Source organism: Calidris pugnax, unplaced genomic scaffold (genome assembly GCF_001431845.1).
Source record: "Calidris pugnax isolate Ruff unplaced genomic scaffold, ASM143184v1 scaffold213, whole genome shotgun sequence".
Classification (NCBI taxonomy): domain Eukaryota; kingdom Metazoa; phylum Chordata; class Aves; order Charadriiformes; family Scolopacidae; genus Calidris; species Calidris pugnax.
In genome coordinates, this window is record NW_015090944.1 from 37,019 (window position 1) to 55,821 (window position 18,803).

General features: G+C 45.3%; 1 protein-coding gene across 1 annotated transcript in view; it reads right to left on the reverse strand.

Moving 5' to 3' along the window:
• LOC106893708 (F-BAR and double SH3 domains protein 2-like) overlaps positions 1 to 18,803 on the reverse strand; it is a gene marked incomplete at its 3' end in the record, with an annotated part of 127,713 nt that overhangs the window by 35,534 nt on the left and 73,376 nt on the right. Inside the window, exons 4-6 of the mRNA XM_014951892.1 lie at positions 17,810 to 17,943; positions 16,369 to 16,423; positions 15,795 to 15,923 (exon numbers count right to left, since the gene is read on the reverse strand). Of these exons, the coding sequence (XP_014807378.1) occupies positions 15,795 to 15,923; positions 16,369 to 16,423; positions 17,810 to 17,943 (318 nt within the window). The remainder of the gene's footprint in view (positions 1 to 15,794; positions 15,924 to 16,368; positions 16,424 to 17,809; positions 17,944 to 18,803) is intronic.

Below are 18,803 nucleotides of genomic sequence, written 5' to 3' on the forward strand. Positions count from 1 at the left end.
CCCACCTTGTCCTAGGGCTCCCCTCCCTCATCAAGAGTCCCTCCCCAGCTTTCCTGGAGCCCCTTGAGGGACTGGAAGGGGCTCCAAGTCATCTAATTCTCCCCTCTTCCAGTTCAAAACCCTTCCCCCAAGTTGGGTGGGAGTGTCAACCTGCTGGAGGATAGAAAGGCTCTGCAGAGGGATCTGGACAGGCTGGATCGATGGGCTGAGACCAATGCGATGAGGTTCAACATGGCCAAGTGCCACATCCTGCACTTGGGTCACAATGACCCCATGCAGTGCTACAGGCTTGGGGAAGAATGGCTGGAGAGCTGCCTGGCAGAAAAGGACCTGGGGGTGTTGGTCGACTGTCGGCTGAACATGAGCCAGCAGTGTTCGCCTGTGGGCTGAACATGAACCAGCAGTGTGCCCAGGTGGCCAAGAAGGCCACCAGCATCCTGGCCTGTGTCAGGAACAGTGTGGGGAGTAGGACTTGGGACGTGATGGTCCCCTTGTACTTGGGCACTGGGGAGGCCCCACCTCGAGGGCTGGGTCCAGTTTTGGGCCCCTTACCAGAAAAAGAAGACCTTGATGGGCTGGAGCGTGTCCAGAGAAGGGCAACGGAGCTGGTGAGGGGTCTGGAGCACAAGTCTGGTGAGGAGCAGCGGAGGGAGCTGGGGGTGTTGAGCCTGGAGGAAAGGAGGCTGAGGGGAGACCTTCTGGCTCTCTCCAACTCCCTGAAAGGAGGGTGTAGCCAGGGGGGGTCGGTCTCTTCTCCCAAGGAACAGGCCATGGGACAAGAGGGAATGGCCTCAAGTTGCACCAGGGGAGGTTCAGATTGGATATTAGGAAAAATGTTTACACTGGAAGGGTCATTAAGCCTTGGAATGGGCTGCCCAAGGATGTGGTTGAGGCACCATCCCTGGAGGGATTGAAAAGACGGGTTGACATAGTGACATGTTGCTTAGTGACATGGTTTAGTGATGGTTTTTTTTAGTTGTTTTGTTTTTGGTTTGTTTTTATTTTTAATCAGAGTTAGGTTGATGGTTGGACTCGATGATCTTAAAGGTCCCTTCCAACATGGACAATTCTATGACTCTATATAAGTGCTGAGGAAAAAGTACCTCTTCCCTCACGTCTTCAATTCTTCAGTGCTGAGGAAAAGGTACCTCTTCCCTCACGTCTTCAATTCTTCAAGCGAATCCAGAGCTGCTAAAACCAAAAACCCCCAACCAAAGAAAACCCCATGGATGACCTCTTTGGAATTTCTGCCTCCAGGAACGTGGTATGGTTTTAGTTAAAACTTCTCGATGTAGCCCGATCTGCTCCCACCTGGAGAGTCCCAGGTGCTTCCTGAGCTGGGTTATTTCTCTGGGGACGGCTACGGAGCGATTGGGAGGCAGGAGGGTGTTTTCTGGCAGAACGAAGGATTTTGGGAACCGCTTTGCTTGTATTACAGCGCGGCTTTCAAATGAGATGGCAAAGTTTCATTTCCTGTTCAAAATGGGGAGTCTTGATGACATTTTACAGAAAAATCTTGAACTCCCATCCAAATCCTAAACAGTTTCTATATAAAAATCTTTAAAAGCTGAAAAAAAAAAGTTTGAAAGTTTTCTTTTAACTCTTTAAATTCGATTTCTCCACGAGACCGCCCGGGTTCCTGTTAAGTACTTACTTCCTGATGTTAACCCCTACGTGGCTTTCCTTGTACCCTCTTCCTAGCCGTGATTTTGAATTTTTTTTTTCTGGATTTCCAGTCATTTTCCTTGTTTTACTCCATTACATCCAACCTTCAGCACTGATAATTTCTCTTTCGGTGGCTCCCACTCGCTGCGCCACTGATCCCAGCCTCCTGTTAACTTCCTTGTATAAAAACATCCATGATTTCTTCTACGTAACCTCCTGCTCAGGAAATACCTTTCAGGAGCATCTGTAAAATCACACGACGTGGTTTTTTTTGTGTGCAATCAACCCTTTCCCAGAGTCGTTTCTGTCAAAAAGCCAAAGGAAAACCCGCTGACAAGTCAGAAGCATTATCAAGGAATAGTTTTATTATCCCACAAAAAATGATTATTGTTTTAAGATAATTAAGTGAGCTGCCCTGATTTATACGTCAAGCTTTGCTGCGCTCCGTCTTTACACTCTACACTCCCCACCCATATTTAGAGGAATAAATACGGAGCCCCTTGGAATAAAACAGCCTTTTTGGAGCAAATGCTAAAGGAAGGAATTGATTTGTGGTTAAACCACGAGGTGAGCCAGAGCTGAGTGTCACCAGGCAGATGTGACCATCGCTCAGCTTGTGATTCAGACCCACTCTTTTGTCTCGAGTTCAGCCTGGAAAAGCTGCATGAACAGTTCAGGGTGTGAACAGTGGATCTGAAATTCAAAATATTAGATGCTACCATAGCTAGCAGTGATGGTACCACCTACTTTTACAACCAGCTAAACTTCCCTTGCTCGTGATTTTGCCAAAAATTACCACCAGAAGTGGTCATATTTCAGTAGGAAGCCTCTTTCAACTTCCCTGTAAATGTTTACTCACTGTCAGCCGGAATTTAAATGCTCAAAATTGTAGTTAGCACATATTCACTAGAATCATAGAATGGTCCAGGTTGGAAGGGACCTTTCAGATCATGGAGTCCAACCATCAACCCAACACTGACAAACCCACCACTGACCCATGTCCCTCAGCACCACATCTGCCCGGCTTTGAAATCCCTCCAGAGATGGTGACTCCACCACTGCCCTGGGCAGCCTCTGTCAAGGCTTCACAACCCTTTCCAGGAAGAAATTGTTCCCAATCTCCATCCTAAACCTCCCCTGGTGCAACTTGAGGCTGTTTCCTCTTGCCCCATGGCCTGTTCCTTGGGGAGAGACCGACCCCCCCTGGCTACACCCTCCTTTCAGGGAGTTGGAGAGAGCCAGAAGGTCTCCCCTCAGCCTCCTCTTCTCCAGGTTCAACACCCCCAGCTCCTTCAGAAGTTCTCCAGACCCTTCTCCTTGTGCTCCAGACCCCTCACCAGCTCCATTGCCCTTCTCTGGCACAGCTCCTCAATGTCTTTCTTGTCATGAGGGACCCAAAACTGGACCCAGCCCTCGAGGTGGGGCCTCCTCAGTGCCCAGTCCAGGGGGACAGTCACTGCCCTGGCCAATGAAGGAGCTAAAACTTCCCAAAGCACCACTTAGGTATCAACGAGGGGAAATGGCTTTAAGCTGGAGGGGAACAGATTTAGACTGGAGATGAGGAGAGGGTTCTTCACTGTGAGGGTGGTGGAGCACTGGAACAGGTTGCCCAGGGAGGTGGTTGAGGCCCCATCCCTGGAGATATTCAAGGAGAGGCTTGATGAGGCCCTGGGCAACCTGGTCTAGTTGGGGGTGTCCCTGCTGACTGCGGGGAGGTCAGACTAGATGACCTTTGGAGGTCCCTTCCGGCCTGGACAATTCTATGATTCTATGATAATTGGGAAGCGTGACCTACGAGCATTTAACAGAAAGCCTAAATAAGAGAGCACAATTTAGTATTAATTATTCAACAATTTCCGTGGATGCGCAATCGTTACTACAAACAGGGCTTTATTCAAGGAATTCATTTCCTCAAGGTTTTTTATGTCCACCTAAAGCAGAGAGTGATGTCCTCGGAAGGGAAAAGGGGGAGGTGCCGGCCATTGTGAAGCCCACAATGAGCATCTTCTGGGACAGGAGGGATCGTGTGTTGGGCAACTGCCTCCCTTCATTCATCCTCCATTCACAGGAGGAACCTGAGAAAGGATCACACACTCATCACCCCTCTGTAAAGGCGAGTTCCCCGGCCCATCTGATCCTGTAGATAAGGTAATCTACGGCTGCCTTAATTGTAATTACACCATCTTTGTGCCTTGCAGCTGACAAGAAGGGGAAGTGAAACAATAGTTCTTTCACTTACGTCAATTCCCTCTGCATTTTAAAGGGAGCCTCGCAGGATCTTAAAAGAATAGCTGGTGCTGAATTCATAAAAGAGATTTATAGAAGAAAATGGAAACCTCCAATGACTTCAAAATTATTTTATCTTAATGCTTTTTTTTTTCCATTTAGGACAGAATCGCCGGTTAAAAAAGCAACTCCCTGGGTGCTTCTAAATCATTCTAAAAAGCCTAAAACAATAACACGGACGTAAAACGATTCCTTACAGCGATAAGGTTGGTTCTGCCTGTGCTGGAGCCCACAGAAATATGCACTCATGCAAATGTTAACCTTTTATTTATACAGGACACAAACTGTTAAACAGTTAACTAACAGTAAACACAACAGTTAAATTGTTAAACACACCACTAAGATAATATTCCTGAGAGGATTTGAGACCTTCAGCTAAAGTGTCAACCGAGTTTTCAAGTCAAATAGAGTCACCAGAGACAAAAAGGGTTTGCCATACCCTGGTAATTCCTGGGCAAAAATCAAATTATTAATGGAAAAGCACCAAATCCTCAATCTCGGGTCATTTTCATAAACACTGCGAGCTTCAGCTGAATCTCATTTGTGCAAGTAATGTTTGGAAACTGTATTTACATTTGGTTTAAATGATCGTTAAAAGCGCTCAGGAACAGTGGGGGGTGACTATGGTGAAAACACAGATGTCAACTCAGCTTCACAAACGCCCCCAACAATGCTAATAAAGAAAAACCAGGGTTCATCAAAACATGAATATTCTAGCACTGTTGGCTCATGGTGTTATTCCAGTTAATGGTAGAACAAAAAAACCCCTAGAAACTGGAAGTTAAGAAGATCCTGCTTGGGAACCAAGAATGTTATTTCACAGAATGACAGAAAACATTAGGTTGGAAGGGAAATATTGGTCCAACCTTGGCTCAAAGCAGGGCCAGATAGATCAGGTTGCTCAAGGCCGTGTCCAGTCAAGCTTTGAATGTCTCCAAGTACGACATTCCTCCTCTCCTTGAGCCTTTGGTTCTGTTTGACCGTCTTCATGGTAAAAGTTTTTCCTCATAGTCAATCAGAATTTCTTGTGTTCCAATTTGACCGCCTCCAACCACGCTAACACCATCAAAAAAACAAGCCTAGCTCAGTTTTGTCCATAAACTCCCTGCAAGGTACTTGTAGATCATTAAGACTGTTGATATAGAATCATAGAATGGTTTGACTTGGAAGGAACCTTAAAGATCATCAAGTTCCAACCCCCTGCCATGGGCAGGGACACCTCCCACTAGACTCTTATCTCCATTTCAGTCCATTCCAGTCCCTCAAGGGGCTCCAGGAAATTATCTCCATTTCAGTCCCTTCCAGTCCCTAAAGGGGCTCCAGGAAAGCTGGGGAGGGACTCTGGATGAGGGAGGGGAGCCCTAGGAGGAGGGGGAAGGGTTTGACACTGAAAGAGGGGAGATGGAGATGAGATGTGGGGAAGAACTTCTTTGGTGGGAGGGTGGTGAGAGCCTGGCCCAGGTTGCCCCAAGAAGCTGTGGCTGCCCCATCCCTGGATGGGTTCAAGGCCAGGTTGGAGGGGGCTTGGAGCAACCTGGTCCGGTGAAAGGTGTCCCTGCCCAGGGCAGGAGGGTGGAACTGGATGGTCTTTAAGGTCCCTCCCAACCCAAATCAGTCTGTGATTTTCTGATTCTATTCCATAAACCACAAATCCAATTTTCTCAGCATCTCCTTATTCACCACGTGTTTCAGGACGCTCAGTCTTGGTGCTCCCTTGCAACGGCTCAACCCCTACTCACGGGACCCCTCTTTGCTGCCAGCTCCCTCCTCACAACCCAGCCTGATCTCTTCCTCTCTCAAAACCCTCTGAGACAGTGCTTAAAAACAGGCAAAAAGGTGAAAAGGGTAAATATGACCTGTCATTTTAAAAACTGAGCTCTGGAATTAAAACACGATGCCGTAATACGTCCCAGTATCATTCCCCATGTGTAAGTAAAGATCTGTTCCAGGGAAATTGCACAACGTGAAGTTCTATTTAAACCTGCCCTGTCACCACAAGAACTCGGATCAAGAACAAGAGCCAAATTATACAATTGCACTTCCTCATGCGAAGCAAACGGGAAAGTACAGAAGACACAGAAAAGATGACTGACATTTACAATCATATAAAAAACTGTACTGAAACCACAAGGACAAAAAAAACCAGCGAAGCACACACTCGCTTTTGACACTATCTCTCCGACAAGGTCTGCAAACACCAAAGGCTGCACTAGGTACAATATGAAATAAATTCTATTTAAAAAAATCTATCAGAGAGCTTTATTTAGAAATACCCACAGCTACTGTTTGCTACTTTATTGAGAATTTGTCATTATTCATAAAAAATGCATCGCGATCTGTAAGCAGCTCCCCAACATTAAGGTGACACTCGTTGCCAATTGCTTGAGGGGTTGGGTTTTGTTTTTTTTTTATAAAATAATATTATTTATTATACTCTACAATACCATTCAGGATCATTTAAGAGTGTTTAGCTACAAAGGTGACTGTATGTTTGGCACCAACCATGAAGACGACCCAGCTCTACAAAATACTTTCGGAATCTTAAAGGCAGATTTTCTTTAAAGATTTCAACTTTGAAATGCAAAGGGAATCCTTTGAGAGCCACAGATTTCGAAAAACGTACCAGAGAAACAAAATAAAATATTTCATAGAATCATAGAATCATAGAGTTGTCCAGGCTGGAAGGGACCTCCAAAGGGCATCTAGTCCCACCTCCCCGCAGTCAGCAGGGACACCCCCAACTAGACCAGGTTGCCCAGGGCCTCGTCGAGCCTCACCTTGAATATCTCCAGGGAAGGGGCCTCACCCACCTCCCTGGGCAACCTGTTCCAGTGCTCCACCACCCTCACAGTGAAGAACCCTCTCCTCATCTCCAGTCTAAATCTGTTCCCCTCCAGCTTGAAGCCATTGCCCCTCGTCCTGTCACTCCAGGCCTTTCTAAACAGGTTCTCCCCAGCCTTCCTGTAGGCCCCTTCAGGTACTGGAAGGCTGCTATTAGGTCTCCCCAGAGCCTCCTCTTCTCCAGGCTGAACAACCCCAGCTCCCTCAGCCTGTCCTCGTAGCAGAGGTGCTCCATCCCCCTGATCATCCTTGTGGCCCTCCTCTGGACCCTCTCCATCAGGTCCATGTCCTTCTTATATTGAGGGCTTCATTAAAGTATTTTACATTGTGTCAAAGACCTTGGTCATTGTGAAGCTGGAATGAGAGAGTCCTGAGCCCCATGACTCACACCCACAGACGGTGCATCCCCCCTGCCATGGGCTGTAAGGGAATAAACTGCTGAGCTCATGTCATCTCTAAAAGTGTACACTCTGAAAATCAATTTTAGTTCTCTCTTTCTACTAAAAATAATCCAATAATTATTTAAAATGGTCGCAAAGGCTCCCTTTTGTTCAGACCAACATTTACAAGTCGCTTTAAGAAGTGATACTCTGAGGTGGTTCTCGAGGGGAACTTACAGAGGAGTTAAAAGTAGAGCAGTAAAAAAAAAAAAAGAAACGCACCGATAATAAAGTTTCGAAAAAGGCAGGTACCGAAACAGCCCTGAATTTACTTCCTTCTGACCTCAATTTAAACTTCCACAGGAGCCTGAGCACCAGGCAGACGACTCACACTTAAAAAAGGGTTTGCAGCTTGAACCTCAGCCATCAGGTGATGGCAACCGCTCCTAAGCAGCTTCTCAGGAAACCCACAAAGAACAAAAGATCTCCGGGCTTTAGTCCAGGCTTTTGTATTTTATTTTTTTAATTTCACTACAGACATTGAAACGCAGAGCTCAGGTCTGCAGCAAAACTTCCCTATATCCAAGTGTAAATTCTGGACGTGAAGGACAAAGAGAGAAAAAGGCAATAGGATTAAACTCTTTTCCAAAGGGAGACGTAGAATTGTTTTGCTTCTTAATGGTTTAACTGGTAAACTCAGATGGCACTGTAGGAACAATTCTAGACTATTTTAAAAACTGGAAGCATTTTATATTTTTTTTCCGAGAATCCCTGGTTTGTGTGTGATGATTTCTGAGTACAAACATAGCAAAGGGAATCTGAGAAGCTGGCCATGAGCAGGCAGTGTGCAGTTGCAGCCCAGAAGGCCAATCCCATCCTGGGCTGCATCAAAAGATGCGTTGCCAGCAGGTCCAGAGAGGTGATTCTGCCACTTTGCTCTGCTCTGGTGAGACCTCACCTGGAGTATTGTGTGCCGGTCTGGAGCCCTCAATCGAAGAAAGACGTGGACCTGGTGGAGAGGGTCCAGAGGAGGGCAACAAGGATGATCAGGGGGATGGAGCACCTCTGCTACGAGGACAGGCTGAGGGAGCTGGGGTTGTTCAGCCTGGAGAAGAGGAGGCTCTGGGGAGACCTAATAGCAGCCTTCCAGTACCTGAAGGGGCCTACAGGAAGGCTGGGGAGAACCTGTTTACAAAGGCCTGCAGTGACAACACGAGGGGCAATGGCTTTAAGCTGGAGGGGAACAGATTTAGACTGGAGATGAGGAGAGGGTTCTTCACTGTGAGGGTGGTGGAGCACTGGAACAGGTTGCCCAGGGAGGTGGTTGAGGCCCCTTCCCTGGAGATATTCTAGTTGGGGGTGTCCCTGCTGACTGCGGGGAGGTGGGACTAGATGACCTTTGGAGGTCCCTTCCAGCCTGGGCAATTCTATGATTCTATGATTTTTCGTTCCCCGCATGAAAAAGCTGCAAAAGAAAGTAAGATTATTCTAAACTACTGAAAATTCTCAGAATCCGTATGCACCAGGCATCCTGCCAGCCACAAGGTCGATTTGTTGCCTGTTACAGAAAACTAAATAAGGCCACGACGTGTGTTTATTAGTGAACAAAATGAGCAATGAACAAAACCAACGCTGGCTGCTTCTGAACAGGGAGTACCCCAAAGTGTCTCCAGCCCAACACACGTTAAAGCTTTCCCAACAATAGTTTGGCAAATACCTTGTGCCAGCGTAAACCAACCCTGTTTTACTACAAAACCATCACCGTCCCTCCTATCTCTTAACAATACTATGAATTTTTATTGGATTTTATTGCTTATTATAAAGCACTGATGGGCGTGCTGTTGTCTAGGCTGTCAGCAAGCCAAGGTATGAATTAACGTTACCCGTCCGCATCCAGTTCCACTCGCACGGGATGCAACGACCAACTTTTGATGTACACATCCCATAATAAATTTGGGTTTGCCCTCTTCGCTAAGTAGGAGTCAAGTTTTGTGGGTAACGAAAGAGTTCTTAACAGCTGGGTACTGAAAAATTGAAGGCATAATTTAGAGAATAAATAAATTGAGAAAATTAAACTACAAGTTGGTTAAATGGGCATGAAAGCCTTTAAGAACTGAAGGCATTAATTTAGAAAATAAATAAATTGAGAAAATAAAACTACAACTTGGTTAAATGGGCATGAAAGCCTTTAAGAAAAGTCACACAAATCAAAAGTGGTTTGAGTTGGAAAGGACTTTGACTATCCAGTTCCAACCCCTGCCCTGGGCAGGGACACCTCCCACCAGGTTGCTCCAAGCCCCGTCCAACCTGGCCTTGAACCCCTCCAGGGATGGGGCAGCCACACGTTACCTCGAGGAAGGATTACAAACACTTAATCAACAAACTCTCCATTTCTTTATCCTTCACTCCATTTTCCAGTTCTAGTGTCTCTTCCATAAACCAGAACGGCTACTCTTCACTCTGTAGGCAGCAATTTTCTCCCCACTTGACTGTTTTTCTCATTTTAACATTAACTTCGTGTTCAATTTTCTTGCCTAGTCAACCAAAATGGTCAAGAACTGACTACACCTCTTGGTCACAAGCTTTACCAAATGAGTCTTCACCTTCAAATCATCTCCTTGCCCTTCAGTTCCATCTCCATGTTGTTTATGTTAAATGATTCTACTAAATAAAAGAATCGTTTTATCAGTGCACTAAACACAGCATGGTTCCCACACGCGTTTCAGGAGGAGACAGGTAAGGGAGAAACCAAGATCTTGCCAGCAAATCTCCTTCCCTTAGAAACCCCAAGCATTTACTTTAATCCCACATCTCCGGTATCTCTTCATCAGTTATTAATCTGTGAGAAAACCCTCAGCCCTACCTTCAACAACGACCTTCTTTTACGTAAGTGGAGACTGAGTGGGAAGTTTGTTGAGGGCTCCTGGGAAATTCGAGATGTTAAATCAGATGAATCACCCTTATCCTTGACCGACTCCTCCAAGATCTCTTTTTGAAGGACGCTTTCCCTCTTCCAAAGAAATCCTGGTGATTATTCCCACCGCACGGGAACTCTCCCCGTATGAACGGACTCCACTTGTTGCTGCACTGGTTTTATCACAGAATCATAGAATGGTTCAGGTTGGGAGCAACCTTAAAGACCATCCAGTTCCAACCCCATTGGGCTCCTGGGAAATTCGAGATGTTAAATCAGATGAATCACCCTTATCCTTGACCGACTCCTCCAAGATCTCTTTTTGAAGGACGCTTTCCCTCTTCAAAAGAAATCCTGGTGATTATTCCCACCGCACGGGAACTCTCCCCGTATGAATGGACTCCACTCGTTGCTGCACTGGTTTTATCACAGAATCATAGAATGGTTCGGGTTGGAAAGGACCTTAAAGACCATCCAGTTCCAATCCCCCTGCCCTGGGCAGGGACACCTCCCACCAGACCAGGTTGCTCCAAGCCCCCTCCAACCTGCCCTTGAACCCATCCAGGGATGGCGCAGCCACAGCTTCTCAGGGCAACCTGGGCCAAGGACTCACCACCTTCATAGCAAACAAATTCTTCCCAGTATCTAATCTAAATATCTCCTCTCCAAGTCCTACTGCTACACTCCCTCACCAAGATCCCTCCCCATCTCTCCTGTAGGCCTCCTTTCAAGATTCCTCCCCATCACTCCTGTAGGCCTCCTTCAGAGACTGGAAGGGGCTCTAAGGTCTCCTTGGAGCCTTCTCTTCTCCAGGCTGAACAACCCCAACTCTCTCAGCCTGTTTTGCTAGAAGAAGTGCTCCAGCCCTCTGAACATTTTCGTGGCCCTCCGATGGACCCGTTCCAACAGGTCCATGTCCTTCCTGTGCTGAGGACTCCAAAGCTAGATGCCGTACTCCAGGTGGGTTCTCACCAGAGCAAAGCAGAGGAACAAAATCACCTCCCTGGACCTGCTGGCCACAGTTCTTTCGATGCAGTCCAGGATGTGGGGAGCTTTCTGGGCTACCAGCACACATTGCTAGCTCATGTTGAGCTTCCTGTCCACCAACAACCACAAGTCCTTCTCCTCAGGGCTGCTCTCCAGCCATTCTCTGCCCAACCTGCATTTGGGCCTGGGATTGCCCTGCCCCAGGTGCAGGACCTTGCACTTGGTTTGGGCTACCAGCACACATTGCTAGCTCATGTTGAGCTTCCTGTCCACCAACAACCACAAGTCCTTCTCCTCAGGGCTGCTCTCCAGCCATTCTCTGCCCAACCTGCATTTGGGCCTGGGATTGCCCTGCCCCAGGTGCAGGACCTTGCACTTGGTTTGGTTGAACTTCATGAGGTTCACACAGGCCCACGTCTACAGCCTGGCCAGGTCCCTCTGGATGGCATCCCTTCCCTCCAGCGTGTCAACCGCACCACAACTTGGTGTGGTAGGGAAACCTGCCTGGTAGGGAAGTGGGATTTTCTTCACCCGTAATTTCCAGGGACACTCCTGAAGCCCTTTCCAGAAAGCCCTTGGTGCTTTCTATTGGCACCAAGGCTGGTTTTAGCAGCAGATTACTCACTGTTGTTTATATTTTAGCAGTTTTAAATATTTCCCCCCACCCACCAGTAGCCAATTCAAGTAAGACCTTGCCATTGACTTAATTTCTCCCTTGCTCCAAAGAACGACCCTGCTGCAAAGACACATGGGTGAACTCCCACGTATTTTTCAGAAAAACCCTAAATTTACAGTTCTTCATTAAGAATACAGTTGTTTACCAGATGAGGAGATTCAACTACTAGAAATACCCGAGAGGGATGCAGTAAAAAAACCTTGAAAGCTGTCCCTTCTTTCCAAAGTAATTTGACTTGAAGAAAGTCTTCACAACTTAGGTTCTCAATTAACCACGATTATTTATACAGAGGAATTGGTTGCACAGAGATTTCCACATCAAAAAAAGGTTCAAAACAAGTTCTAAAAGAGAACGGACTGGATAAGAGAGAGCCCAGTAACTGGGTAAAGAAGCCACCATAGACCAGTAGGGGCTTTAGCAACTGGACCCCAGACAAGGGCACACCGGCAGAGGAACGGCACCAGCACGACTTCCCTTCCCATTATTGGATTTTTCAGTCTTTCAAAAATGGTTCAATGGTTTTTAGTTTGATGTTTTATTGCAACTTATAAAAAAGTCACATTCCTGGGGCACCCGCAGGTTTCTAATGTCACACCACAGAAAGCCCGCACCATCCAAGAGACAGAAATGTTTACAAAAACTCGAAGAGATAAGATCCTGCCAAGGTCACTACGTGCCCGGTTTGTGATACACAGAACACAGGGAGACACACAGAGGGAGTGAAAATCCCTTTAGAATCACAGAATCGTACAGGCAGGAAGGGACCTTTCAGATTGAGTCCAACCATCAACCCAACACTGACAAAAACCACCATGAACCATGTCCCTCAGCACCACGTCTGACTGGCTTTTAAATATCTTAAAGGATGGCGACTCCACCACTGCCCTGAGCGGCCCATTCCAAGGCTTAAGAATCCTTTTGGGGAAGAAATTGTTCCCAATCTCCGCCAAGGCTTACATCTCTTTTGGGGAAGAAATTGTTCCCAATCTCCATTCTAAACCTCCACTGGGGCAACTTGAGGCCATTTCCACACAACTTGAGGCCGTTTCCTCCTGTCCCATGGCCTGTTCCTCGGGAGAAGAGACTGACCCCCCCCTGGCTACACCCTCCTTTCAGGGAGTTGGAGAGAGCCAGAAGGTCTCCCCTCAGCCTCCAGGCTCAGCACCCCCAGCTCCCTCAGCCGCTCCTCACCAGACTTGTGCTCCAGACCCCTCACCAGCTCTGTTGCCCTTCTCTAGACACGCTCCAGCCCCTCAAGGTCTTATTTTTCTTATAACGGTCCCAAAACTGGGCCCAGCCCTCGAGGTGGGGAAAGGTCTTCTTTTTCTTGTAACGGGCCCAAAACTGGACCTAGCCCTCGAGGTGGGACCTCACCAGGGCCCAGTCCAGGGGGACGACCACCTTCCAAGTCCTACTCACCGTGCTGTTCCTGACACAGGCCAGGATGCTGTTGCTTTCTTGGCCACCTGGGCACACTGCTGGCTCATGTTCAGCCCACAGTCGACCAACAACCCCAGGTCCTTTTCCATGGGGCAGCTCCAGCCACTCTGCCCCCAGCCTGGAGCGTCCATGGGGTTGGTGTGACCCAAGTGCAGGACCCGGCCCTTGGTCTTGTTGAACCTCACAGCACTGGCCTAGGCCCATCCATCCAGCCTGTCCCGATTCCTCTGCAAACCCCTTTGCAAACTGACTTTGCAGGGGTTACCGTAAAACAGCCATAAACCCCCAGGGCCAGCCAGAACTTTACCCGGGCCATCTGCTCATTTTTATATTATTTCCAATGATTGTTTTACGGTGAAGATATTAAATTCACTTCTGGCATTACTTCCAAGTAAGAGCATTAACTGCTGATGGCCAACCATGCATGGAAGCATGCAATTATTTTGTATAAACCTCAATAATTAATTTTACCTCCAGTATTACATGGAAATATTTACTTTATAACCATTTCCACGTACTAAACATTTAGTCAGCCTAATAGCTGCCTTCCAGTACCTGAAGGGGGCCTACAGGAAGGCTGGGGAGAACCTGTTTACAAAGGCCTGCAGTGACAGGACGAGGGGAAATGGCTTTAGGCTGGAGGGGAACAGATTTAGACTGGAGATGAGGAGAGGGTTCTTCACTGTGAGGGTGGTGGAGCACTGGAACAGGTTGCCAAAGAGGTGGTTGAGGCTCCTTCCCTGAAGATATTCAAGGTGAGGCTTGATGAGGCCCTGGGCAACCTGGTCTAGTTGGGGGTGTCCCTGCTGACTGCGGGAGGGTCAGACTAGATGACCTTTGGAGGTCCCTTCCGGCCCGGACAACTCTATGACTCTATGACTCTATAACCTTCCAGGAATTTGTGTTCAGTTCTGGGCTCCCCAGTTCCAGAAGGACAGGGAGGCCAAGGGCATCCTGGGGGGCATCAGGAAGAGTGTGAGCAGCAGGTGGAGGGAGGTCATCCTGCCCCTCTGCTCTGCCCTGGGGAGGCCCCAGCTGGAGCACTGGGACCAGTTGTGGGCTCCCCAGTTCCAGAAGGACAGGGAACTGCTGGAGAGGGGACAGCAGAGGCTACAAAGATGATGAGGGGCCTGGAGAATCTCTGCTGAGGAAAGGTTGAGGGACTTGGGTCTTTTTAGTCTGGAGAAGAGAAGGCTGAGGGGGGATCTGATCAACACCTCTAAATCCTTAAAGGGTGGGTGTCAGGAAGATGGGGCCAGGCTTTTTTCAGTGGTGCCCAGGAACAGGACAAGAGGAAGTGGGCACAAACTTGAACAGAAGAAGTTCCATCTAAACACGAGGAGGAACTTCTCCACTTTGAGGGTGGCAGAGCCCTGGAAGAGGCTGCCCAGAGAGGTGGTGGAGTCTCCTTCTCTGGAGACATTCAAACCCCACCTGGACACATTCCTGTGGGACCTGCTCTGGGTGGCCCTGCTTTGGCAGGGGGTTGGACTGGATGATCTCCAGAGGTCCCTTCCAATCCCTTATCATTCCATGATTCTGTGATCCTGTGAACGCAGATCCGAGGCAGAGCAATGAATTCAGAACACGGGCTGTGATTCACTCCAAGACAGACACACATAGTTGCCCCAGAAGGGGTTAACTTAGTCAAGACAAAATGGAATTACGTACAAAACTCCCTTGGAGGCCTCCCTTGGCGCTCGCCTTTTCTACTCAGGTTACCTGCTTTTCAGATCAATATTTTTCTCCCCTGGTACGTAAAAGTCTGATGATACTACAGCCATTTGTTATAATACAGCGACAGTTCTTCAATAAAGCAATTTTAAATGGAAATTACAAACTTCCAAGTAGCCACGCCTGATTGCATCACCAGGAAACAGTTTGTAGATAGCAAACTTAAACAAGCTTTGAAAATGTTAATACATGGAACGCAGCTGTATAAAGCATGAATTAGCTTTAAAAAGCTGATTTTACAACTTATGTGCAACTATTTAAGTTACAGGAATAGTGTAAGAGTAATTCTAAGATGATATTAAAACAAAAACAACAAGTGGGCAATCATATTTGAACTTTTGAAGTACGTCGTTTCCTATGAGTTCAAGTACCTGCTCTTGGCCTGGCTGGGCAACCTGCCACCGTGAGCACAGCAGGGCTGATTGGTGTTCTCTAAAATTCATCGCTTGAAACCGAGATTATTTAATGATTATATTTTCATTAATCACACCATAAAGAAATGTTCTCATCAGGTAATTGGATACCAAAAAAAAAAGGGTTACCGTATATGCCACTGAGGAATTATCTCCAGCTACTTAAGGTCGACTCCAATAGGAAAATGCAGGTTTTAGTTTTACAAACTGGATTCCTTTATCCAAGCTTTTCAGAAAAAAAGGGAATTAAAAAGAAAAGGGACTGCTTGTTAATTGGTACCACAGATCCTGCCCACTGTGCCAGGATCTATTGATTTAACTGCACTCTCATCTACTGCGGCGCATTGGAAAATTCAACGTTGCCATCGCAAAACAACCCGAGATTTTGTACTCAGCTCATTTTTACATTCCAGATTCTCACCCTTCCCCACTCCTCATACAGAAATTAGCTCCCTTACCTTCATAATGTTTACTAAATCTGTTTGATAATAGCGATCCTGGTGTGCATTAGCAGCTGCTAAAGTGAGAAGATAATCGTTCCTTGCATGGATAGCCTTGGAGTTACACTCGGATCGTCGTGCTTTTAACTGCAACAAGAAAACTTCAAGTTAAAAGACAGGTACTAATGAGAAGTTAAATCACCAAACATCTATTAATAGTAATTAACATGGATATGTACGTATCAATACAGTCAAAACTTAAAGGATTAACAGCTTAACAGTTTTGTTAATGGTAAGGGGTAATGGTAAGTTAATTTCTAATGTATTTTGCTCTCATGCAGTTGTAATTTCAAACGTGGTCTTCAAAGAGCAGGTCTAACTCCCACTGGAAAAAAATTTTCCTTATATACTTGGTCATAAGTAATTCTGTGCTCTGTGTGCTGAAAGATTCTGCTGTTACCTCATCACTTCTTCTAACAATTTATCTTCCCCAACATCAGTCATCTCTATATTCTCTAGATTTCATGTGTCTCATGAAATTAGCTGCAAAGAATGATTATAAGAATTTGTAAGGTGTTTCTTTTATACTCACCTTTACACTTGCCTTCTGCAAGCTTATTCTTGACTGAAAAAGACTAAGTTTGGACCTGAAACAAATATTAAAAGAAGAGATTAATGTCTTATACCCCTTCCACAAAAGTACAAGATAAGCACGTCACTGCACTTCACTTCTGCAAAATTTTTAATTTAAGTAAATTTTTATGTCTGAATTTTTATTTGTATGGCTTTAAACAAAGGAAAATATTACAAATTATACTGAGCTACCTCAATAGCATCTTCACTGCATGTTCTGAAATCTTTTGTACCAGCTTATCCTGTTTTTTTGAACAAAATTTAAATACATCACGAAAGGGAAACTGAGTGGCGGCTGCAAATCAAGTTATTTTGGTGTTTGATGCATTTTGATCAGTCCATCAGACACAAAGTGCTGGAAATCAGTTGGTCATACAAAGGAATATTGATGCAAAATTATTAATAATTACATCCCAGGAAGCTGGAAGAGTACTCAAATATGCACACATATTTTTAAAAGGAGAACTGGTGTGATTTTCACGTTGGGATTAATGAAAGAGGAATTAGAGAAGCACTTTATTAGCTATTTGAAAGACAGTGGTTTAAAAAGTAAATAAGAAAACAAAATCAAGTCAATAGCTATTTTAGTCAGGACAGTGCTGCAGTATGAATCTGGCCCAAAATTCCCAAGCTCAAACATTTTGTTGCTTTTTTTTTTTTTTGTTTGTTTGTCTTTTTTTTTACTTTCTCTGGATATCACAGGTAATTTTATTAAAGTTCTTCTTTTCATCATCCAGCCCTCATAAAGCAAAAGATGGAAAATTTCTCTAATGAAACCGTAATTTCTTTTCGTTCCCTAAGAACAACCCTGAGGAATTTCACAAAAAAAAACATAAAAAAAAGAAATAAGCTTGCAAAAAAAGGGTAAGGCAAACTCCCCTCAGAGAGGCCAAACTCCAAAGTGAAAACATGTGAGTTACTGCCTTTCCTGAAAGGAAGGAAATCAACCTCTTTAGGATGTCAGGGAGCATAAAAAGCTAAAGCCTCAAAAATTTCTCTTCAAAAATGGAAAACAGCATCCCATCCCCTCTCCCCCTCCAAACGGACTGATACCAAACCTGAGATCTGTGGAGAGAAACCAAAAGCAGCAGTTTTTAATATCAAAAAAAGCGCCAGCTCACACGCTGTCCTTCCAAAAAGTCAAATTAAAGCAGGTAGTTTAACTTCCCTCCAAAAAAAACCAGCCTCAATGAGTTATATGTTGTATATTTTTCCAGGGGAAAAGCACACCTAAAATGGTTACAAAAATGTATATAAGCAAAAAGAAAAAACTTTGGCAAGGGCTCATTGAAAGCAATTCTCTTTCTTCTACAATAATATCAAGCGTGAAAACTAATACAAGTACAAATCTGCCTTATACACACGCAATTATTTATACATATGCTATTATAAAAACATACTTGGCCTCAATATCAGCTTTCTCCCGCACCGCTTGAGCCATCTGTTCAGTCTCAAAATATTTCTTTTTGCCTTTAGCTAAATCTTTTACTGTCTCTTGCAATTCAGCTTGGATCCGTGTCAACTGGTCCACGCACTGAAAAAAAACCAAAAAAAAACATTCAGGAAACAAAGCATTAATGGTGGTTTTTTTTTTTTTGCATCCAAATAATACCATCATCATCATTTTCCTACTTTTTGTTACATTTTAGGTGGAATGACACATTTTCAATTATTTAGGTCTTTCTTTCAAAGCTGATCAGGACATAAAACTGTATTTCTTCCTTTCTTTCCGCTGCGGTTCAACTATTCAAATTCAATGATAACTTGCAAATTAAATATCAAAGTCCTGAAAGCTTTGGACAAGGTAATTAGTTGAAATAAGTGGAAGAAATCCAAAGGCAATCTAACTGGAGGCGATACAAAAAAATGATTCATTTTTCCTCTTCTAAAACGCCAAACAAAAGCTACCACGTAAAATACAGCACAACAGGAACCACAACAATTTAATAAACATTATTTTAAGAGCTCATTTTTTTAAGCTATTCCAAGAGTTTTCCAATAAATAGGGTTGTACCAGAAATCAGTGCTGTTCATAAAGAAAATTTAGAGGCTTAAAACGCAGCGAGACAAGGAGCGACAGTAATGCCATCCCTTTTCATTAATATGACCCAACCAGTGCTATGATGTACATTTTAATGTCAAAAAATAAACTGTCTTTATCTCAACCCAGAAGTTTTTGCACTTTTAACCCTTCCCATTCTCTCCCCAATCCCGTGGGATGGGGGGCGGGTGATGGATCTATGTTAAGCTGAAAGGATGTGCTTAACAAAACAAACAGGAACATCCCGCCAGGGTGGGTGATGGATCTATGTTAAGCAGAAAGGATGTGCTTAACAAAACAAACAGGAATTTGCAATATCTAGAATTATACCGTCTTTGAAAGAGATTTGTAAA